The 24,813-nt window shown below is 41.7% G+C and overlaps 1 protein-coding gene across 49 annotated transcripts in view; it reads left to right on the top strand.

The window, feature by feature from the left end:
* Window positions 1-24,813, top strand: part of TTN (titin) — a 277,493-nt gene that overhangs the window by 219,270 nt on the left and 33,410 nt on the right. For all 49 annotated transcript variants that reach the window (XM_086719030.1, XM_086719018.1, XM_086719009.1 and 46 more), the window contains 14 exons: window positions 600-887; window positions 1,273-1,569; window positions 1,655-1,957; window positions 2,056-2,361; window positions 3,422-3,709; window positions 3,800-4,090; window positions 4,181-4,468; window positions 4,629-5,216; window positions 5,307-5,411; window positions 5,869-6,066; window positions 6,167-6,463; window positions 6,552-7,139; window positions 7,231-7,533; window positions 7,646-24,751. In XM_086719030.1, the coding sequence (XP_086575156.1) occupies window positions 600-887; window positions 1,273-1,569; window positions 1,655-1,957; window positions 2,056-2,361; window positions 3,422-3,709; window positions 3,800-4,090; window positions 4,181-4,468; window positions 4,629-5,216; window positions 5,307-5,411; window positions 5,869-6,066; window positions 6,167-6,463; window positions 6,552-7,139; window positions 7,231-7,533; window positions 7,646-24,751 (21,246 nt within the window). The remainder of the gene's footprint in view (window positions 1-599; window positions 888-1,272; window positions 1,570-1,654; window positions 1,958-2,055; window positions 2,362-3,421; window positions 3,710-3,799; window positions 4,091-4,180; window positions 4,469-4,628; window positions 5,217-5,306; window positions 5,412-5,868; window positions 6,067-6,166; window positions 6,464-6,551; window positions 7,140-7,230; window positions 7,534-7,645; window positions 24,752-24,813) is intronic.

Raw genomic sequence — 24,813 nt, 5'->3', positions numbered from 1 at the left:
AATGATAGGTACTTTGTATACAGACAACTAAAAATTATGATTATGGAGAATCTTCATAGCATGTTAAACTCAAAAACCAGATACAAGGGGTGCCTGTGTGGCTCAGTCTGTTGAGCTTCCAATTTCAGCTCAGGTCATGATCTCGCAGTTTGTGGGTTCGAGCCCCGCATCGGGCTCTGTGCAGACAGCTTGGAGCCTGGAGCCTGCTTCAGATTTCTGTGTCTCCCTCTCCCTCTGCCCCTCCCTGGCTTACACTCTGTCTCTGTCTCCCTCTCAAAAAATAAACAAACATTAAAAAAAAAATACAAAATTGTAAAGACCATATCATTTCAACCATAGGCACACAGGGACAAGGAAATGCCACCAAATGATAACAGTGAAAATTGAAAGATTTTGAAACCATGGAAGATACTCACTTATCTCTCTATATTTTCAGCATTATCAAACTTCTACATTAAACCTCTATTCTTCTATAATGAATATTACTTCTAAAAATCTCATCTTGAAAGAGACCGAGCATATGAATTTTCTACTTGTATTAATAAAAATGATATAATATACCTTTTCTTATATTAAATCCTTATCTTATTTCTTTCCAGTTCCTCCCAGGATAGACCTGAGCGTGGCTATGAAATCTTTGCTTACCGTGAAAGCCGGAACTAATGTTTGCCTGGATGCTACTGTTTTTGGTAAACCAATGCCAACAGTGTCTTGGAAGAAGGAAGGCACACTGCTGAAACCAGCAGAAGGCATAAAGATGGCCATGAAGCGGAACCACTGCACACTGGAGCTGTTCAGTGTGAACCGAAAGGACTCAGGAGACTATACCATTACTGCCGAAAATGCGAGTGGTTCCAAATCAGCCACCATTAAGCTTCAAGTGTTAGGTACCTAAGCGCTTATTTAGAATCTCATATTTTACTTTGATTAATGTGATATCATAGAATTTACAAAATCATATGTGAGAAAAGATACATATCCTGATGTATCTTTTATAACCAGAGAATTAGTCTCATCACAGGGCAATGGCATTTTAGAGCTGAAAAGAGCATTAGAAGTCATATATTCCAGTTACGTATTTTACACATAAGGAAATTAAGATTTTGAAAAATTATGGACCTTCCAAGGTCATACAGGAAGTTAATGACAATATAAAGACCATCCAATCTCCAATCCAGGTCTCCAGACCTCCAATCTACTCATTCCCCATTTTACATGTTAGTGTAAAAGTAAGTGTTAGTAAGACTTCACTTGTCTTTCTTGTTCTTTCAGATAAGCCAGGTCCTCCAGCATCTGTTAAAATCAACAAAATGTATTCAGATCGCGCAATGCTTTCTTGGGAACCGCCTCTTGAAGATGGAGGCTCAGAAATCACCAACTATATTGTTGACAAACGTGAAACGAGCAGACCCAACTGGGCACAGGTCTCTGCCACTGTGCCCATCACTAGCTGCAGCGTGGAGAAACTTATAGAGGGCCATGAATATCAGTTCCGAATTTGTGCAGAGAATAAATATGGAGTGGGCGATCCAATCTTCACTGAACCAGCAATTGCCAAAAACCCATACAGTAAGAACATTTTTAGTTTTTCATTTTACTTTTTAAACATTTACCTTTTAGACTGCCATATTAACTTTTCAATCAATCTCTGCAGATCCACCCGGGCGCTGTGATCCTCCTGTTATTAGCAACATAACCAAAGATCACATGACAGTAAGCTGGAAACCACCAGCAGATGATGGTGGCTCACCCATCACTGGCTATTTGCTTGAAAAGAGAGAAACCCAGGCAGTTAACTGGACTAAGGTCAACAGAAAACCTGTAATAGAAAGAACAATAAAAGCAACAGGTCTCCAAGAAGGCACTGAATACGAGTTCCGAGTTACAGCTATAAATAAGGCTGGACCAGGCAAACCCAGTGATGCATCCAAAGCTGCTTATGCCCAGGACCCTCTGTGTAAGTTCTCATGAAAGAGTTCTGTATCTTAGGTTATAATCAGCACTGAACAACCAGGAATGAGGTTTTAATGAACATTTTCTATTATTTATCCTCAGATCCTCCTGGTCCACCAGCTTTTCCTAAAGTATATGATACAACCCGTAGCTCTGTGAGTCTATCTTGGGGCAAGCCAGCCTATGACGGTGGTAGCCCTATCATTGGTTACCTTGTTGAAGTAAAACGAGCTGACTCTGATAACTGGGTGAGGTGCAATTTACCACAGAAGCTACAGAAAACCCGCTTTGAGGTTACCGGCCTAATGGAGAACACAGAATATCAGTTCCGTGTGTATGCTGTTAATAAGATTGGATACAGTGACCCCAGTGATGTGCCAGACAAACACTGTCCCAAGGACATCTTAAGTAAGTATTACCGGGAGAAATACGTAGAGTTTTTCTCATCAGTCATATTATAAAATGCAGTACAGAACTCCCTTATGTAGATTTGTTTTTAGAAGCATTTGAGTTGATATCTTTAGGACTACATCGTAGGAGAGGTGTGTTCGTACTTTATGGTATCATATACAGATCAAATGGAATGCAAGCTCATCTGTGGTTTTGAAAACCTTTTCATATTTATGTGAGAATTAATGTCTTGAAAAGAATATGGAATATAGGAATTTTATTCTGAAAATAGATTTTTTTAAATAAGTAGTGAGCTATTTATCATTCTAAAAGTTTTTTGTCTTCTAATCCACCTGTCTTCATAAGTATGTAATCATAGCCTCTCCATCCTAATTTCCCTTCTTACCATTTCTTCTATTCACTTATTCCCCATAACCATTTCTCCCTTTATTTTAAATTACTTGGTATTATACTTCACCCCCAATGTACTTTTCTTCCCATGATGAAATAAAGACAGAGTATACAGCAGAGAGCCTTCACTGAATATAGATGAGAAAAACAAGAATGGAAGAGAGCCAAGAATCAATTATCTACATTTAATATAGAGAGAGTCTGAGAATATAGAAGGTTCATGAGAAGAGAAAGTACAGGTTCTCCAGGAAAAACTTGATTTAGCCTACAGGATATTAGAATACAGAAAGATCAACAATAACTATAGAGTACTGAAATAGTTGATAAAAGTTTTGAGGATTTTTTAAAGACCAAGAAATCAGGGGTGCCTGGGTGGCTCAGTCAGTTAAGCGTCCGACTTTGGCTCAGGTCATGATCTCACGGTCCGTGAGTTCAAGCCCTGCGTCGGGCTCTGTGCTGACAGCTCAGAGCCTGGAGCCTTCTTCAGATTCTGTGTCTCCCTCTCTCTACCCCTCCCCCATTCGTGCTCTGTCTCTGTCTCAAAAATAAATAAACATTAAAAAAAAAAAAGACCAAGAAATCAGTTGTGAGAAAGAAACATATTTTAGGAATGATAAGGCTAGTCCTTAGAAATACGTTTGACCATTAAATTATTAACTTTAAACAGTTCCACCTGAGGGAGAACTTGACGCGGATTTGAGAAAAACACTCATATTACGTGCTGGAGTTACAATGAGACTGTATGTACCAGTAAAAGGACGTCCACCTCCAAAGATAACTTGGTCTAAACCAAATGTCAATCTAAGAGAAAGGATTGGACTTGATATAAAGTCAACGGACTTTGACACTTTCTTGCGCTGTGAAAATGTGAACAAATATGATGCAGGAAAATATATCTTGACTCTGGAGAACAGCTGTGGTAAAAAGGAGTATACCATTGTAGTGAAAGTGCTTGGTAAGTCTGTTTGAAAAAAAATCATATGCTAAAAATGTAGCTTATGTATTTTTTACATATTCCTTTCTTATATACCCACTCTTTATCCAGATACTCCCGGGCCACCTGTCAATGTGACTGTTAAGGAAATATCCAAAGATTCTGCCTATATTACTTGGGATCCTCCCATTGTTGATGGTGGAAGTCCCATCATAAATTATGTGGTAGAAAAACGTGACGCGGAGAGGAAGTCCTGGTCAACAGTGACAACTGAGTGCTCAAAAACAAGCTTCAGAGTATCTAACTTGGAAGAGGGAAAATCCTACTTCTTCAGGGTGTTTGCTGAAAATGAGTATGGCATCGGTGATCCTGGTGAAACACGTGATGCCGTCAAAGCTTCCCGTAAGCATATGAGCGACTTCCCCATCATTTTGAGTGACCTCTTACCGTAGTTATCTGGGGCTTAGACTTACCATGTTTTCTTTGCTTTAGAAACCCCTGGACCAGTTGTGGACCTGAAAGTGAGGTCTGTAACTAAATCATCTTGTAGCATAGGCTGGAAAAAGCCTCACAGTGATGGTGGAAGTCGAATTATCGGATATGTAGTGGATTTCCTGACTGAAGATAATAAGTGGCAACGTGTTATGAAATCATTAAGCTTACAATATTCTGCAAAAGATCTGAGTGAAGGGAAGGAATATACCTTCAGAGTGAGTGCTGAGAATGAAAATGGAGAAGGAACCCCAAGTGAAATCAGTGCTGTGGCAAAGGATGATGTTTGTAAGCCATGCATCTTCATTTTCCCTTTATTGTCATCAAAAGTGCATGCTTGAGCCCTACTCACTGGCTTATATAAACACCCTTTACAAATTATAATGATCTGAAAAAATTAATTGCCTGGTCTGAAAAATAACAATAATTTATCTCTGCTGTTTTACAGTGGCTCCGGACCTTGACTTAAAGGATATACCTGACTTGTGCTACTTGGCAAAAGAAAACAGCAACTTCCGTCTTAAGATCCCCATAAAAGGCAAGCCGGTTCCATCTGTATCCTGGAAGAAAGGGGAAGATCCTCTAGCAACTGACACAAGAGTCAGCGTTGAGTCATCTGCCGTTAACACAACTCTTGTGGTATATGATTGCCAAAAATCTGATGCTGGAAAATATACAATCACACTAAAGAATGTTGCTGGCACCAAGGAAGGAACTCTCTCTATAAAAGTTGTTGGCAAGCCTGGCATCCCCACCGGGCCAATCAAATTTGATGAAGTCACAGCAGAAGCCATGACTTTAAAGTGGGGTCCTCCAAAAGATGACGGAGGTTCTGAAATCACCAACTATATCCTAGAGAAGAGAGATTCTGTAAACAACAAGTGGGTGACATGTGCCTCAGCTGTTCAGAAAACTACCTTTAGAGTAACCAGACTTCATGAGGGCATGGAATACACCTTCAGGGTTAGTGCCGAAAATAAATATGGTGTAGGAGAAGGCCTGAAATCGGAGCCAATTGTTGCTAAACATCCATTTGGTAAGTGTCTCAGAGTCAGAAAACACAAAGCAAAACATGTTTTTGAGGAAGTTCCGTATTGTAAATCTTGCATTATCTACTTTTTCCTAGATGTGCCTGATGCTCCCCCACCTCCCAATATTGTAGACGTCAGACATGATTCAGTATCTCTAACTTGGACTGACCCCAGGAAAACTGGTGGCTCTCCAATTACAGGTATTTAATTTGCTCTTATCCCACAGCTTGTACATTAATGTTGCTTCCACATCTTCCTCCCTGAAAACAAGCTGAATGTGTGTTCCTTATTTATAGCACTACCTGCGTATATAATAATGTTTTTCCTTTCAGTATATTATACATTCATACATTAAGCATTAATTAAGCTAATACTTGATTTCAATGAAAATCTAATAGTTAACAAGAAAAGGCTTTCTTAGTGATATCTATTTTTGTAAGTTAGGATTTTTCAACAGAAGATGCAATAAATACACAGATTCTAAGAGAGAATAGCCCTATGCCCTAGGGTAATAAAATTGTAGATACTAGCAAGAATGACTATTTACTCCATATTATGTCCACAAATTAACCATTTGGGCAAAAACATATATTTAAAACACAGGTGACATTCGTATTTTCTACCTGAATTGACAAATTCACTTGGTCTTTTTTGTAGGATATCATATTGAGTTCAAGGAAAGGAACAGCCTTTTGTGGAAGAGAGCTAACAAGACTCCCATTAGGATGAGAGACTTCAAAGTGACTGGATTAACTGAAGGTCTTGAATATGAATTCCGAGTTATGGCAATCAACTTAGCGGGAGTAGGCAAGCCAAGCCTGCCATCAGAGCCAGTTGTGGCACTTGATCCAATTGGTAAGTCACTATACAAAGAAAAGTCTGTGTGTATTTTCTGCATGAAAACAAAACAAACAAAAAACATCGGTATTTGACTGACTCTTTTGCTTTGTTTTAGATCCTCCTGGCAAACCTGAGGTTATTAATGTAACAAGGAATTCGGTGACCCTCATCTGGACTGAACCCAAATATGATGGTGGTCATAAGTTGACTGGCTATATAGTGGAGAAGCGGGATCTACCTTCCAAATCTTGGACGAAAGCCAACCATGTCAATGTCCCAGATTGTGCCTTTACTGTAACTGACCTTGTTGAAGGTGGGAAATATGAATTCAGAGTTAGAGCGAAGAATACAGCAGGTGCTATCAGTGCCCCATCAGAAAGTACAGGAACCATTATCTGCAAGGATGAATATGGTAGGTGTATTTTACCTTTTATACTATAAAAAATGGCAAATCAAGCTGCCTTCCTTTTTTGATTAAAATGTATTTTTTTTCTTTGCAGAGGCACCAACCATCGTCCTTGATCCCACAATAAAAGATGGGCTAACAATTAAAGCAGGAGATACCATTGTTTTGAGTGCCATTAGCATTCTTGGCAAGCCCCTTCCAAAGTCAAGTTGGTCTAGGGCCGGAAAAGACATTAGACCATCAGATATCGTTCAGATATCTTCGACTCCAACATCTTCCATGCTTACTATCAAGTACGCCACTAGAAAAGATGCTGGTGAATATACCATTACTGCTACCAATCCTTTTGGCACAAAGGAAGAACATGTGAAGGTAACAGTCCTCGATGTACCTGGCCCCCCAGGTCCCATTGAAATCAGTAATGTTTCTGCTGAAAAAGCAACACTTACGTGGACACCTCCATTGGAAGATGGTGGCTCACCGATTAAGTCCTATGTTCTTGAAAAGAGAGAGACCAGCCGACTTTTGTGGACAGTGGTTGCTGAAGATATTCAGTCTTGCAGGCATGTGGCAACCAAACTTATCCAAGGAAATGAGTACCTCTTCCGGGTCTCAGCTGTAAACCAGTATGGGAAAGGAGAACCTGTACAGTCTGAACCTGTCAAAATGGTAGACAGATTTGGTATGTAGAGCGTACAAGACAACTGACCTGTTAACATTTGTAGCACAGTTTGTGAAATCATGGATTTCTCATAAATTTACTTCCTTTTCAGGTCCCCCTGGCCCTCCTGGAAAACCAGAGGTTTCAAATGTCACTAAAAACACTGCCACTGTCAGCTGGAAAAGACCAGCTGATGATGGTGGTAGTGAAATCACAGGATATCACATTGAAAGGAGAGAAAAGAAAGGCTTGCGATGGGTGAGAGCAACAAAGATGCCAGTTTCAGATCTCAGATGCAAAGTAACAGGACTGCAAGAAGGAAATACCTACGAATTCCGTGTCAGTGCAGAAAACAAAGCAGGAATTGGTCCACCTAGTGATGCTTCAAATCCTGTTCTAATGAAAGATGTAGCATGTTAGTATTTATTTTTTTCAACATCACTCATGTGGGAGTACCAATATTTCATAGAAGTTATCCAAAAGCTAAACTCTTAATATACATTTTTGTGTCTTTGTTTCTATTTCAGATCCCCCAGGCCCACCTTCAAATCCACACATCACTGATACTACCAAGAAATCTGCTTCTTTGGCCTGGGGCAAGCCTCATTATGATGGAGGACTTGAAATCACTGGTTATGTTGTAGAGCATCAAAAAGTAGGAGATGAGGCCTGGATAAAAGACACAACAGGAACTGCTCTCCGAATCACTCAATTTGTTGTCTCTGATCTTCAGACTAAAGAAAAATACAATTTTAGAATCAGAGCCATCAATGATGCAGGTATTGGGGAGCCAGCAGTGATTCCAGATGTTGAAATTGTAGAACGGGAAATGGCTCCTGATTTTGAACTAGATGCTGAGCTTCGAAGAACACTTGTTGTTAGAGCAGGACTTAGCATTAGAATATTCGTCCCAATTAAAGGTCGTCCTGCTCCTGAAGTGACATGGACCAAAGACGGTATCAACCTTAAAAACCGAGCTAACATTGAGAACACGGAATCATTTACTCTTTTGATTATACCAGAATGTAACAGATACGACACTGGTAAATTTGTCATGACCATTGAAAACCCTGCTGGGAAGAAAAGTGGCTTCGTTAATGTCAGAGTCTTGGATACCCCAGGACCTGTCCTTAACCTAAGGCCTACGGACATCACAAAGGACAGTGTCACCCTCCACTGGGACCTCCCTCTGATAGATGGGGGCTCACGTATAACAAACTATATTGTGGAAAAACGAGAAGCAACACGGAAATCTTACTCCACAGCCACCACTAAGTGCCATAAATGCACATATAAAGTTACTGGCTTGACTGAAGGATGTGAATACTTCTTCAGAGTGATGGCAGAAAATGAATATGGAATTGGTGAGCCAGCAGAAACAACAGAACCTGTAAAAGCCTCCGAAGCACCATCACCACCTGACAGTCTTAACATTATGGACATAACTAAGAGCACAGTCAGCCTAGCATGGCCTAAACCAAAGCATGACGGTGGCAGTAAGATCACTGGCTATGTGATTGAAGCCCAAAGAAAAGGCTCTGACCAATGGACCCATATCACAACTGTGAAAGGGTTAGAATGTGTTGTGAAGAATCTAACCGAAGGGGAAGAATACACCTTCCAAGTGATGGCAGTGAACAGTGCAGGAAGAAGTGCGCCTAGAGAAAGCAGACCTGTCATTGTTAAGGAACAGACATCGCTTCCAGAATTGGATCTCCGTGGCATTTATCAGAAATTAGTCATTGCCAGAGCCGGTGACAACATCAAAGTTGAAATTCCAGTGCTTGGTCGACCAAAGCCCACAGTTACGTGGAAAAAAGGAGACCAAATTCTTAAACAGACACAGAGAGTTAATGTTGAAAATACAGCAACTTCAACCATCTTAAATATCAATGAGTGTGTAAGAAGTGATAGTGGACCCTATCCATTAACAGCAAGAAACATTGTAGGAGAGGTTGGTGATACCATCACCATTCAAGTCCATGATATCCCAGGGCCACCTACTGGACCAATCAAATTTGATGAAGTTTCATCTGATTTTGTAACCTTCTCTTGGGACCCACCTGAGAACGATGGAGGTGTACCAATAAGCAACTATATTGTAGAAATGCGACAGACTGACAGTACTACGTGGGTTGAGTTAGCCACCACCGTTATACGCACTACCTATAAAGCCACTCGCCTTACTACTGGAGTGGAGTATCAATTCCGGGTAAAAGCTCAAAATAGATATGGAGTTGGACCACCAATCACCTCAGCATCTGTAGTTGCCAGCTATCCATTTAAGGTTCCTGGGCCTCCTGGGACCCCTCAGGTGACGGCGGTTACCAAGGATTCAATAACAATTAGCTGGCATGAACCTCTTACTGATGGTGGAAGCCCTATTTTAGGATATCATATTGAAAGAAAAGAACGAAATGGTATTCTCTGGCAGACTGTGAGCAAAGCATTAGTACCAGGCAACATTTTCAAATCAAGTGGACTTACAGATGGTATTGCTTATGAATTCCGAGTGATCGCAGAAAACATGGCAGGAAAAAGCAAGCCAAGCAAGCCATCTGAACCCATGCTTGCTTTAGATCCCATTGACCCACCTGGGAAACCAGTTCCTCTAAATATTACTAGACACACAGTGACACTTAAGTGGGCTAAGCCTGAATATACTGGAGGCTTTAAAATTACTAGTTATATAGTTGAAAAGAGAGACCTTCCCAATGGACGGTGGCTGAAAGCCAACTTCAGCAACATTTTGGAGAATGAATTTACAGTCAGCGGCCTAACAGAAGATGCTGCCTATGAATTCCGTGTCATTGCTAAAAATGCTGCTGGTGCTATTAGTCCACCATCTGAGCCATCAGATGCTATCACGTGCAGGGATGATGTGGAAGCACCAAGGATAATGGTGGATGTTAAATTTAAAGACACAGTTATATTAAAAGCAGGTGAAACATTCAAGCTAGAAGCTGATGTCTCAGGTCGCCCACCTCCAACAATGGAATGGACCAAAGATGGAAAGGAGCTTGAAGGCACAGCAAAGTTAGAAATAAGAATTGCGGATTTCTCAACTAATCTGGTAAACAAGGATTCATCAAGAAGAGACAGTGGTGCCTATACTCTTACAGCAACTAATCCTGGTGGTTTTGCTAAGCATATTTTCAATGTCAAAGTTCTTGATAGACCAGGCCCACCTGAAAGACCTTTAACTGTATCCGAAGTGACATCAGAAAAATGTGTGTTGTCATGGCTGCCTCCACTGGATGATGGAGGTGCCAAAATTGATCATTACATAGTTCAGAAACGTGAAACCAGCAGATTGGCGTGGACGAATGTAGCCTCCGAAGTCCAAGTGACCAAACTAAAGGTCACTAAACTTTTGAAAGGCAATGAATACATATTCCGCGTCATGGCTGTAAATAAATATGGAGTAGGAGAACCACTGGAATCAGAGCCTGTGCTTGCAGTAAACCCTTATGGACCCCCTGATCCACCCAAAAACCCTGAAGTTACAGCTATTACTAAAGATTCAATGGTTGTCTGCTGGGGACATCCTGACTCTGATGGTGGAAGTGAAATCATCAATTATATTGTAGAACGACATGATAAAGCTGGGCAACGCTGGGTTAAATGCAACAAAAAAACTCTTACAGATTTAAGATATAAAGTGTCTGGACTGACAGAAGGACACGAATATGAGTTCAGGATTATGGCTGAAAATGCTGCTGGAATTAGTGCACCAAGTCCTGCCAGTCCATTTTATAAAGCTTGTGATGCTGTGTTTAAGCCCGGCCCACCAGGTAACCCACGTGTTCTAGATACAAGCAGATCATCCATTTCAATTGCTTGGAATAAACCAATCTATGATGGTGGCTCAGAAATCACTGGGTATATTGTTGAGATTGCCCTGCCAGAGGAAGATGAATGGCAGATTGTCACTCCACCAGCTGGGCTCAAGGCAACTTCTTACACCATCACCAACCTCAAAGAGAATCAGGAATATAAAATCCGAATCTATGCCATGAATTCTGAAGGAATGGGAGAACCTGCACTTGTTCCTGGAACTCCAAAGGCTGAAGATAGGATGCTACCTCCAGAGATTGAGCTGGATGCTGACCTGCGCAAAGTTGTTACGATAAGGGCTTGTTGTACCCTGAGACTTTTTGTTCCAATCAAAGGAAGGCCTGCACCTGAGGTGAAGTGGACCCGGGAACATGGAGAATCTTTAGATAAAGCTAGCATTGAATCCACAAGCTCTTACACCCTGCTCATTGTTGGAAATGTAAACAGATTCGACAGTGGCAAATACATACTAACTATAGAAAACAGCTCAGGCAGCAAGTCTGCATTTGTCAATGTTAGAGTACTAGATACACCAGGCCCTCCACAGGATCTTAAGGTAAAGGAGGTCACTAAGACATCTGTCACATTGACATGGGAGCCTCCCCTCCTTGATGGTGGTTCAAAAATAAAGAACTATATTGTTGAAAAGAGGGAATCAACAAGAAAAGCATATTCAACTGTTGCAACAAATTGCCACAAGACTTCCTGGAAGGTAGACCAGCTTCAAGAAGGGTGTAGTTACTATTTCAGGGTTCTTGCTGAAAATGAATATGGCATCGGGCTGCCTGCTGAAACTGCAGAATCTGTGAAAGCATCAGAACGACCCCTTCCTCCAGGAAAAATAACTTTGATGGATGTCACCAGAAATAGCGTGTCACTCTCTTGGGAAAAACCAGAGCATGATGGAGGCAGCCGAATTCTAGGCTACATTGTTGAGATGCAGAGCAAAGGTAGTGACAAATGGGCCACATGTGCCACAGTCAAAGTCACCGAAGCCACTATAACTGGATTAATTCAGGGTGAAGAATACTCTTTCCGTGTTTCAGCTCAGAATGAAAAGGGTATCAGTGATCCTAGACAACTGAGTGTGCCAGTGATTGCCAAAGATCTTGTCATCCCACCGGCCTTCAAACTCCTGTTCAATACTTTCACTGTACTGGCAGGTGAAGACCTAAAAGTTGATGTTCCATTCATTGGACGCCCTACACCTGCTGTTATGTGGCATAAAGATGATGTACCACTGAAGCAGACAACTAGAGTAAATGCAGAGAGCACGGAAAATAATTCACTACTGACAATAAAGGAAGCCTGCCGAGAAGATGTTGGACATTACACAGTTAAATTGACAAACTCGGCTGGTGAAGCTACTGAAACCCTTAATATTATTGTTCTTGACAAACCAGGGCCTCCAACTGGACCAGTTAAAATGGATGAAGTGACAGCTGATAGTATTACTCTTTCCTGGGGCCCACCTAAGTATGATGGTGGGAGTTCTATCAATAATTACATTGTAGAAAAACGGGACACTTCCACAACCACCTGGCAAATTGTGTCAGCTACTGTTGCAAGGACAACAATAAAGGCTTGCAGATTAAAGACTGGATGTGAATATCAGTTTAGGATTGCAGCTGAAAACAGATATGGAAAGAGTACCTACCTCAATTCAGAGCCTGTTGTAGCCCAGTATCCATTCAAAGTTCCTGGTCCACCAGGCACACCATTTGTAACACTCTCCTCCAAGGACAGCATGGAAGTACAATGGAATGAGCCAGTCAGTGATGGAGGTAGCAAAGTCATCGGCTATCATCTAGAACGCAAGGAAAGAAATAGTATCCTCTGGGTGAAGTTGAATAAAACACCTATTCCTCAAACCAAGTTTAAAACAACTGGCCTCGATGAAGGCATTGAATATGAATTTAGAGTCTCCGCAGAGAACATCGTGGGCATCGGCAAGCCAAGCAAGGTGTCAGAATGCTATGTAGCTCGTGACCCATGCGACCCACCAGGACGGCCAGAGGCAATTATTGTCACGCGAAATTCTGTGACTCTACAGTGGAAGAAACCCACTTATGATGGTGGAAGCAAGATCACTGGTTATATTGTTGAGAAGAAAGAATTGCCTGAGGGTCGTTGGATGAAGGCCAGTTTTACAAATGTCATTGACACTCAGTTTGAAGTAACTGGCCTAGTTGAAGATCATAGATATGAGTTCCGGGTCATAGCTCGAAATGCTGCAGGAGTGCTCAGTGAGCCTTCAGAAAGCACAGGAGCAATAACAGCAAGGGATGAGGTAGAGCCACCACGGATAAGTATGGATCCAAAATACAAAGACACGATTGTGGTTCATGCTGGCGAGTCATTCAGGGTTGATGCAGATATTTATGGCAAACCGATACCAACCATTCAGTGGGTAAAAGGCGATCAGGAGCTTTCAGATACAGCCCGATTAGAAATAAAGAGCACGGACTTTGCCACCAGTCTCAGCGTAAAGGACGCAGTACGCGTTGACAGTGGAAATTATATACTAAAGGCCAAAAATGTCGCAGGGGAGAGGTCAGTTACTGTAAACGTCAAAGTTCTTGATAGACCAGGGCCACCTGAAGGACCTGTTGTTGTATCAGGAGTGACAGCAGAAAAATGCACACTAGCTTGGAAACCCCCGCTACAGGATGGTGGGAGTGACATCATAAATTATATTGTGGAAAGGAGAGAAACCAGCCGCTTAGTTTGGACCCTGGTTGATGCCAATGTGCAAACTCTCAGCCATAAGGTTACTAAGCTTCTTGAAGGCAACGAATATGTTTTCCGTATAATGGCTGTAAACAAATACGGTGTTGGCGAACCTCTTGAATCTGAACCAGTAATTGCCAAGAATCCGTTTGTAGTGCCAGATGCGCCAAAGGCCCCAGAAATCACAACAGTGACCAAGGACTCAATGACTGTTGTATGGGAAAGACCAGCATCTGATGGTGGCAGTGAGATTCTTGGATATGTTCTTGAAAAACGGGATAAGGAGGGCATTAGATGGACAAGGTGCCACAAACGCCTGATTGGAGAATTGCGCCTGAGAGTAACTGGACTCATAGAAAATCACGATTATGAATTCAGAGTCTCAGCTGAGAATGCTGCTGGACTTAGTGAACCAAGCCCACCTTCTGCTTACCAAAAGGCTTGTGATCCTATTTATAAACCAGGACCTCCAAACAATCCCAAAGTTGTGGATGTTACCAGATCTTCTGTCTTCCTTTCTTGGAGCAAACCAATATATGATGGTGGCTGTGAAATCCAAGGATACATTGTTGAAAAATGTGATGTGAGTGTTGGTGAATGGACAATGTGCACTCCACCAACTGGAATCAATAAAACAAATATAGAAGTAGAAAAGCTGTTGGAAAAGCATGAATACAACTTCCGTATCTGTGCTATTAATAAAGCTGGAGTTGGAGAACATGCTGATGTCCCTGGACCTGTTATAGTTGAAGAAAAATTGGAAGCCCCAGACATTGAGCTTGACCTAGAACTAAGGAAAATTATAAATATAAGGGCAGGTGGCTCCTTAAGGCTATTTGTTCCTATTAAAGGTCGTCCCACACCAGAAGTTAAATGGGGGAAGATGGATGGTGAAATCCGAGATGCAGCTATAATTGATGTCACTAGCAGTTTCACCTCTCTTGTTCTTGACAACGTCAACCGATACGATAGTGGAAAATATACTCTCACGTTAGAAAACAGCAGTGGAACAAAGTCTGCCTTTGTTACTGTGAGAGTCCTGGATACACCAAGTCCACCTGTTAATCTGAAAGTCACAGAAATCACTAAAGACTCAGTATCTATTACCTGGGAACCTCCTCTTTTGGATGGAGGATCCAAAATTAAAAATTACATTGTTGAGAAACGTGAAGCCACAAGAAAATCATATGCTGCAGTTGTAACAAATTGCCATAAGAATTCTTGGAAGATTGATCAACTCCAAGAAGGATGCAGTTACTACTTTAGAGTCACAGCTGAGAACGAGTATGGTATTGGCCTTCCTGCCCACACTACTGATCCAATTAAGGTTGCAGAAGTCCCACAACCTCCAGGAAAAATAACTGTGGATGATGTCACCAGAAACAGTGTTTCTTTGAGTTGGACAAAGCCTGAACATGATGGTGGCAGCAAAATCATTCAGTATATTGTGGAAATGCAAGCTAAACACAGTGAGAAATGGTCAGAGTGTGCTCGTGTCAAGTCCCTTGAAGCAGTGATTACTAACCTAACTCAGGGAGAAGAATATCTCTTCAGAGTTGTTGCTGTAAATGAAAAGGGAAGAAGTGATCCTAGGTCCCTTGCAGTTCCAATAGTTGCCAAAGATCTGGTCATTGAGCCAGATGTAAGACCTGCATTCAACAATTACAGTGTACAGGTTGGCCAAGACTTGAAAATAGAAGTGCCAATTGCTGGACGTCCTAAGCCAACCATTACCTGGACTAAAGATGATCTTCCACTGAAGCAGACTACAAGAGTCAATGTCACGGACTCACCTGACCTCACTATACTCAGTATTAAAGAAACTCATAAGGATGATGGTGGACATTATGGAATCACAGTTGCTAATATTGTGGGTCAGAAAACAGCATCCATTGAAATTACAACTCTAGATAAACCTGATCCTCCAAAAGGACCTGTTAAATTTGATGAAGTCAGTGCTGAAAGTATTACACTATCTTGGAATCCCCCAGTATATACAGGGGGCTGCCAGATCACCAACTACATTGTTCAGAAAAGAGATACAACCACCACAGTATGGGATACAGTTTCTGCTACTGTTGCCAGAACCACACTCAAAGTGACCAAACTGAAAACTGGTACAGAATACCAATTCAGAATCTTTGCTGAAAACAGATATGGACAAAGCTTTGCCTTGGAGTCTGATCCAATTGTAGCTCAATATCCCTACAAAGAACCAGGCCCCCCGGGCACACCATTTGCCACAGCCATTTCCAAAGACTCCATGGTCATTCAGTGGCATGAACCAATCAATAATGGTGGGAGCCCAGTCATAGGTTACCACCTTGAGAGAAAGGAAAGAAATAGTATTTTATGGACAAAAGTCAACAAAACTATTATTCATGACACCCAGTTTAAAGCACTCAATCTGGAAGAGGGCATTGAATATGAATTCAGAGTTTATGCTGAAAATATTGTTGGAGTAGGCAAAGCAAGCAAGAATTCTGAATGCTATGTAGCCAGAGATCCCTGTGACCCACCAGGAACCCCAGAAGCAATAATGGTTAAAAGAAATGAAATCACTTTACAATGGACCAAACCTGCATATGATGGTGGAAGTATGATTACAGGTTACATTGTAGAGAAACGTGATTTGCCGGAGGGTCGCTGGATGAAAGCCAGCTTCACAAATGTCATTGAAACTCAATTTACTGTGTCAGGTCTTACTGAAGATCAAAGATATGAGTTCAGAGTCATTGCAAAGAATGCCGCTGGGGCAATAAGTAAACCTTCTGACAGTACTGGACCAATAACTGCCAAGGATGAGGTTGAACTCCCAAGAATTTCAATGGATCCAAAATTCAGAGACACGATTGTGGTAAATGCTGGAGAAACATTCAGGCTTGAGGCTGACGTCCATGGAAAGCCCCTACCTACCATTGAGTGGTTACGAGGAGATAAGGAAGTTGAAGAATCTGCCAGATGTGAAATAAAGAACACAGATTTCAAGGCTTTACTTATTATAAAGGATGCCATTAGAATTGATGGTGGACAGTATATTTTAAGAGCTTCCAATGTTGCAGGTTCTAAGTCATTCCCAGTAAATGTGAAAGTATTAGATAGACCAGGACCTCCAGAAGGGCCAGTCCAGGTTACTGGAGTCACTTCTGAAAAATGCTCTTTAACATGGTCTCCACCACTTCAAGATGGTGGCAGTGACATTTCTCACTATGTTGTTGAAAAGAGAGAAACAAGTCGACTTGCCTGGACTGTTGTTGCTTCGGAAGTTGTGACCAATTCTCTGAAAGTTACCAAACTCCTAGAAGGGAATGAATATGTTTTCCGTATAATGGCTGTCAACAAATACGGTGTTGGAGAGCCTTTGGAATCTGCACCAGTACTAATGAAAAATCCATTTGTGCTTCCTGGACCACCGAAAAGCTTGGAAGTCACAAACATTGCCAAGGATTCCATGACCGTCTGTTGGAACCGTCCAGATAGTGATGGTGGAAGTGAGATTATTGGTTACATTGTAGAGAAAAGAGACAGAAGTGGCATTAGGTGGATAAAATGTAACAAACGGCGCATTACAGATTTGCGTCTAAGAGTAACGGGATTAACAGAAGATCACGAGTACGAATTCAGAGTCTCTGCAGAAAATGCTGCTGGAGTTGGAGAACCAAGTCCAGCTACAGTTTATTACAAGGCTTGCGATCCTGTGTTCAAACCTGGCCCACCCACAAATGCACACATTGTAGACACCACTAAAAATTCAATTACACTTGCCTGGGGTAAGCCCATCTATGATGGTGGCAGTGAGATCCTAGGATATGTAGTAGAAATCTGTAAAGCAGATGAAGAAGAATGGCAAATAGTTACTCCACAGACTGGCCTGAGAGTCACTCGATTTGAAATTGCAAAACTCATTGAGCACCAAGAGTATAAAATACGCATCTGTGCCCTCAATAAAGTTGGTTTAGGTGAGGCCACATCAGTTCCTGGTACTGTGAAGCCAGAAGATAAACTTGAAGCACCTGAACTTGACCTTGACTCTGAATTAAGGAAAGGAATCGTTGTAAGAGCTGGTGGATCTGCCAGAATTCACATTCCATTCAAAGGTCGCCCAACACCCGAAATCACCTGGTCTCGAGAGGAAGGTGAATTCACAGATAAGGTCCAAATTGAAAAGGGAGTAAACTATACCCAACTATCAATAGATAACTGTGATAGAAATGATGCTGGAAAATACATTCTCAAGCTGGAAAACAGCAGCGGATCTAAATCTGCTTTTGTAACTGTGAAAGTTCTTGACACCCCAGGACCACCACAGAATTTGACAGTCAAAGAAGTGAAAAAAGATTCTGTCCTTCTGGTATGGGAGCCACCCGTCATTGATGGGGGTTCAAAGGTCAAGAACTATGTTATTGACAAACGTGAGTCAACCAGAAAAGCATATGCTAATGTGAGTAATAAATGCGGTAAAACAAGCTTTAAAGTTGAGAATCTTACAGAAGGAGCCATTTATTACTTTAGAGTTATGGCTGAAAATGAATTTGGAGTTGGTGTTCCAGTGGAAACTGTTGATGCTGTGAAAGCTGCTGAACCTCCTTCCCCACCAGGAAAAGTTACACTCACTGATGTGTCCCAGACCAGTGCCTCGTTGATGTGGGAGAAACCTGAACATGACGGTGGTAGCAGAGTCTTGGGGTATGTTGTTGAAATGCAGCCTAAAGGAACAGAAAAATGGAGTGTTGTGGCTGAATCCAAAGTCTGTAACGCAGTTGTTACTAGTTTGAGCTCTGGACAAGAATATCAGTTCCGTGTCAAGGCTTACAATGAGAAAGGAAAAAGCGATCCAAGAGTGCTTGGTGTTCCTGTGATAGCCAAGGACTTGACTATACAGCCTAGTTTTAAGTTACCATTTAACACATACAGTGTCCAAGCTGGGGAAGATCTTAAAATTGAAATTCCAGTTATCGGCCGACCAAGACCTACAATTTCATGGGTCAAAGATGGTGAACCTCTTAAACAGACAACAAGAGTAAATGTTGAGGAAACAGCTGCTTCAACTATTTTGCACATTAAAGAGAGTAACAAAGATGACTTTGGAAAATATACTATAACAGCAACAAATAGTGCAGGTACAGCAACAGAAAATCTCAGCATTATTGTTTTGGAAAAGCCTGGACCTCCAGTTGGACCAGTTAGGTTTGATGAAGTTAGTGCAGACTTTGTGGTCATATCTTGGGAACCTCCAGCCTATACTGGTGGCTGCCAAATAAGCAACTACATTGTAGAGAAGCGAGATACAACTACCACCACTTGGCATATAGTATCAGCAACAGTTGCAAGAACAACGATAAAAGTAACCAAACTGAAAACAGGCACTGAATACCAGTTTAGAATTTTTGCAGAAAACAGGTATGGAAAAAGTGCCCCTCTGGATTCTAAACCGGTTATTGTACAATATCCATTTAAAGAACCTGGACCACCTGGAACTCCTTTTGTGACATCCATTTCAAGAGATCAAATGGTTGTGCAGTGGCATGAGCCAGTTAATGATGGAGGTAGCAAAGTTATTGGCTACCATCTTGAACAGAAAGAAAAGAACAGCATTTTATGGGTCAAATTAAATAAGACTCTCATTCAAGACACCAAATTCAAAACAACTGGGCTTGATGAAGGCCTTGAGTATGAGTTCAGAGTTTCTGCTGAAAATATTGTTGGCATTGGCAAGCCTAGCAAAGTGTCAGAATGCTTTGTCGCTCGTGATCCATGTGACCCACCTGGTCGCCCTGAAGCCATTGTTATTACAAGAAACAATGTCACACTGAAATGGAAGAAACCTGCCTATGATGGTGGTAGCAAAATAACAGGTTATATTGTAGAGAAGAAAGATCTACCTGATGGCCGCTGGATGAAAGCCAGCTTTACCAATGTATTAGAAACTGAATTTACAGTGAGTGGACTTGTAGAAGACCAAAGATATGAATTTAGAGTAATTGCAAGAAATGCAGCTGGCAACTTAAGTGAACCCTCTGAAAGCACTGGTGCCATCACTGCAAGAGATGAAATTGATGCACCAAATGCCTCGATGGATCCAAAATATAAAGATGTAATCATTGTTCATGCAGGAGAGACTTTTGTCCTTGAAGCTGATATCCGCGGCAAACCTATACCTGATATTGTTTGGTCAAAAGATGGAAGAGAGCTTGAAGAAACAGCTGCTAGGATGGAAATTAAGTCTACTATTCAGAGAACCACTCTTGTTGTCAAAGACTGCATACGTACTGATGGAGGACAATATATTCTGAAACTCAGCAATGTTGGTGGTACAAAGTCTATCCCAATTACCGTAAAGGTACTTGACAGGCCAGGGCCCCCTGAAGGACCTCTGAAAGTTTCTGGAGTGACTGCTGAGAAATGTTACCTGGCATGGAACCCACCTTTACAAGATGGTGGTGCTAGTATTTCACATTACATCATTGAAAAGAGAGAAACAAGCAGACTCTCCTGGACCCAGGTTTCAACTGAGGTACAGGCCCTTAACTACAAAGTCACTAAACTTCTTCCTGGTAATGAGTACATTTTCCGTGTCATGGCTGTGAATAAATATGGAATTGGAGAGCCTTTGGAATCTGAGCCTGTCATAGCCTGTAATCCTTATAAACCACCAGGTCCTCCTTCACCACCTGAAGCCTCAGCAATCACCAAAGACTCTATGGTAGTAACATGGGCACGCCCAGTGGATGACGGAGGTGCTGAAATTGAGGGCTACATTCTTGAAAAACGAGATAAGGAAGGTATTAGATGGACCAAGTGCAACAAGAAAACACTAACAGATCTCCGACTCAGAGTAACTGGCCTTACCGAAGGTCATTCCTATGAGTTCAGAGTTGCTGCTGAAAATGCAGCTGGTGTGGGTGAACCTAGTGAGCCATCTGTTTTCTATCGTGCATGTGATGCTTTGTATCCACCAGGTCCACCAAGTAATCCAAAAGTAACAGATACTTCCAGATCTTCTGTCTCCCTGGCATGGAATAAGCCAATTTATGATGGTGGTGCACCTGTCAAGGGCTATGTTGTTGAGGTCAAAGAAGATGCGGCTGATGAATGGACAATTTGCACTCCACCAACAGGATTACAAGGAAAGCAGTTCACAGTGACCAAGCTTAAAGAAAATATTGAATATAACTTCCGTATTTGTGCCATCAATTCTGAAGGTGTAGGTGAACCTGCAACTATACCTGGCTCAGTTGTTGCTAAAGAGAGGCTAGAGCCACCAGAAATAGAACTTGATGCTGATCTCAGAAAGGTGGTCGTTCTGCGTGCAAGTACTACTTTACGCTTATTTGTCACAATCAAAGGTCGACCAGAGCCTGAAGTTAAATGGGAAAAGGCTGAAGGCATTCTCACTGAGAGGGCCCAGATTGAGGTGACCAGCTCGTACACAATGTTGGTAATTGATAACGTTACCAGATTTGATAGCGGTCGGTATAATCTGACACTAGAAAATAACAGTGGCTCCAAAACAGCTTTTGTTAACGTCAGAGTTCTTGACTCGCCCAGTGCCCCTGTGAATTTGAATGTAAGAGAGGTAAAGAAAGACTCGGTGACGTTGTCTTGGGAACCACCACTTATTGATGGTGGGGCTAAGATTACAAACTACATTGTTGAAAAACGGGAAACTACAAGAAAAGCATATGCTACTGTTACAAACAATTGCACTAAGAATTCTTTTAAAATTGAAAATCTACAAGAAGGATGTTCTTATTACTTCCGAGTCTTGGCTTCCAATGAATACGGGATTGGTTTGCCAGCTGAAACAGCTGAACCTGTTAAAGTTTCTGAACCACCCCTCCCACCTGGAAGAGTAACTCTTGTCGATGTGACTCGTAACACAGCTACAATTAAGTGGGAGAAACCAGAAAGTGATGGTGGCAGCAAAATTACTGGTTATGTAGTTGAAATGCAGACTAAAGGGAGTGAAAAATGGAGCACCTGCACACAAGTCAAGACTCTAGAAGCAACTATATCTGGGCTAACTGCTGGAGAAGAGTATACCTTCAGGGTAGCTGCAGTTAATGAAAAGGGACGAAGTGATCCAAGACAACTTGGAGTGCCAGTAATTGCAAGGGATATTGAAATAAAGCCCTCAGTTGAGCTTCCTTTCAATACTTTCAATGTAAAGGCTAGAGACCAACTTAAGATTGATGTTCCGTTTAAAGGAAGACCTCAAGCTACTGTAAGCTGGAAAAAAGATGGTCAGATTCTTAAAGAAACCACAAGGGTCAATGTTTCTTCTTCAAAGACTGTAACATCACTATCTATTAAGGAAGCTTCAAGGGAAGATGTTGGAACTTATGAATTATGTGTTTCAAACAGTGCTGGATCCATAACAGTTCCTATTACTGTAATTGTCCTTGACAGACCAGGACCTCCAGGACCTGTACATATTGATGAAGTTAGCTGTGACAATGTAACAATTTCTTGGACTCCTCCAGACTATGACGGTGGCTGCCAAATTAGCAATTACATCGTTGAAAAGAGAGAAACCACTTCTACAACATGGCACACAGTCTCACAAGCAGTTGCAAGAACATCCATTAAAATAATTCGTCTGACAACGGGAAGTGAGTATCAGTTCCGTGTTTGTGCAGAAAACCGCTATGGCAAGAGTTCCTACAGTGAATCTTCACCTGTTGTTGCAGAGTATCCATTCAGCCCCCCAGGTCCTCCTGGTACTCCTAAAGTTGTACATGCCACAAAATCTACCATGGTTGTAACCTGGCAAGTGCCAGTAAATGATGGAGGAAGTCAAGTAATTGGCTATCACCTTGAATATAAAGAGAGAAGCAGTATTCTTTGGTCAAAAGCAAATAAAATCCTCATCACTGATACTCAAATGAAAGTCTCTGGCCTTGATGAAGGACTGATGTATGAGTATCGTGTATATGCTGAGAATATTGCTGGAATTGGTAAATGCAGTAAGTCTTGTGAGCCAGTCCCTGCAAGAGATCCTTGTGACCCTCCTGGACAACCTGAAGTCACAAATATCACAAGAAAATCAGTGTCACTTAAATGGTCTAAACCACATTATGATGGTGGAGCTAAGATCACAGGATACATTGTCGAACGTAGAGAACTACCTGATGGCCGGTGGCTGAAGTGCAATTTTACTAACATACAAGAAACATACTTTGAAGTAACTGAACTTACTGAAGATCAGCGTTATGAATTCCGGGTTTTTGCAAAGAATGCTGCTGACTCCATTAGTGAACCATCTGAATCCACTGGACCTATTACAGTTAAAGACGATGTTGAGGCTCCAAGAATTATGATGGATGTCAAGTTCCGAGATGTTATTGTTGTCAAAGCTGGAGAGGTCCTTAAGATACATGCAGACATTGCAGGGCGACCTCTGCCAGTAATTTCCTGGGCCAAGGATGGTGTAGAAATTGAAGAAAGAGCAAGAACAGAAATTGTCTCAACGGACTATGATACTCTATTAACAGTGAAAGACTGTGTCAGACGAGATACTGGGCAGTATGTACTAACACTAAAGAATGTTGCAGGAACTCGGTCTATGGCAATTAATTGCAAGGTACTTGATAAGCCTGGCCCACCAGCAGGACCACTTGAAATAACTGGCCTCACAGCTGAGAAATGCTCTCTTTCCTGGGGACCGCCCCAAGAAAATGGTGGCGCAGACATTGACTATTACATTGTAGAAAAACGTGAAACAAGCCGCCTCGCATGGACAATATGCGAAGGAGAATTAAGGACAACATCCTGTAAAGTAACCAAGTTACTCAAAGGCAATGAATACATCTTTAGAGTAACAGGCGTTAATAAATATGGTGTTGGTGAGCCCCTAGAGAGTGTGGCAGTAAAGGCACTAGATCCATTTACAGTTCCAAGTCCACCCACATCTTTGGAGATTACGTCTGTGACCAAAGAGTTCATGACACTTTGCTGGTCAAGACCTGAGAGTGATGGAGGCAGTGAAATCTCTGGATATATAATTGAAAGGCGAGAGAAAAACAGCCTACGATGGGTGCGTGTAAACAAAAAACCAGTTTATGATCTGAGAGTGAAATCAACTGGACTTCGGGAAGGATGTGAATATGAGTACCGGGTTTATGCAGAAAATGCTGCTGGCCTGAGCCTTCCAAGTGAACCCTCTCCCTTAATTCGGGCAGAAGATCCAGTGTTCTTACCATCTCCTCCATCCAAACCCAGAATTGTGGACTCAGGCAAGACAAATATAACTATTAGCTGGGTTAAGCCCCTGTTTGATGGTGGGGCCCCAGTAACTGGATACACTGTAGAATACAAAAAATCTGATGAGACTGAATGGGAAACTGCCATTCAGAACTTAAGAGGCACAGAATATACCATAGGTGGACTAACAACAGGAGCTGAATATGTTTTCAGAGTAAGATCTATCAATAAGGTTGGTGTTAGTGATCCCAGTGATAGCTCTGATCCCCAAATAGCAAAAGAAAGAGAAGAAGAACCTGTATTTGAACTTGACAGTGAAATGAAGAAGACCTTGATTGTCAAGGCTGGTTCCTCATTTACCATGACTGTACCTTTCCGAGGAAGACCAGTACCTAGTGTCTCGTGGAGTAAGCCAGACACTGACCTCCGCACTAGAGCTTATATTGATTCCACAGACTCTCGCACATCACTTACTATTGAAAATGCCAACAGAAGTGATTCTGGAAAATACACATTAACAATTCAGAATATTTTGAACGCTGCTTCACTGACTTTAGTTGTCAAAGTTTTAGATTCTCCTGGTCCTCCGGCCAGCATTACTGTACATGATATAACCAAAGAGTCTGCAGTGTTATCCTGGGATGTTCCGGAAAACGATGGTGGAGCACCAGTGAAGAATTACCACATAGAAAAACGTGAGGCCAGTAAGAAAGCATGGGTCTCTGTGACCAACAACTGTAACCGCCTCTCCTACAAAGTTACCAACTTACAAGAAGGGGCAATTTACTACTTCCGAGTCTCTGGAGAAAATGAGTTTGGTGTTGGTGTACCAGCAGAAACAAAAGAAGGAGTAAAAATAACAGGTATGTTTTAAGAACAAAGAACATCTTATATCTATATTAATTTTCCTAGAATATGATGAATC

This window comes from Puma concolor, chromosome C1, assembly GCF_028749965.1.
Source record: "Puma concolor isolate L17-30 chromosome C1, mPumCon1.1.hap2, whole genome shotgun sequence".
Lineage (NCBI taxonomy): Eukaryota > Metazoa > Chordata > Mammalia > Carnivora > Felidae > Puma > Puma concolor.
Note: the sequence above shows the minus strand (reverse complement) of the source record. Positions and strands in the feature narration are given on the sequence as shown.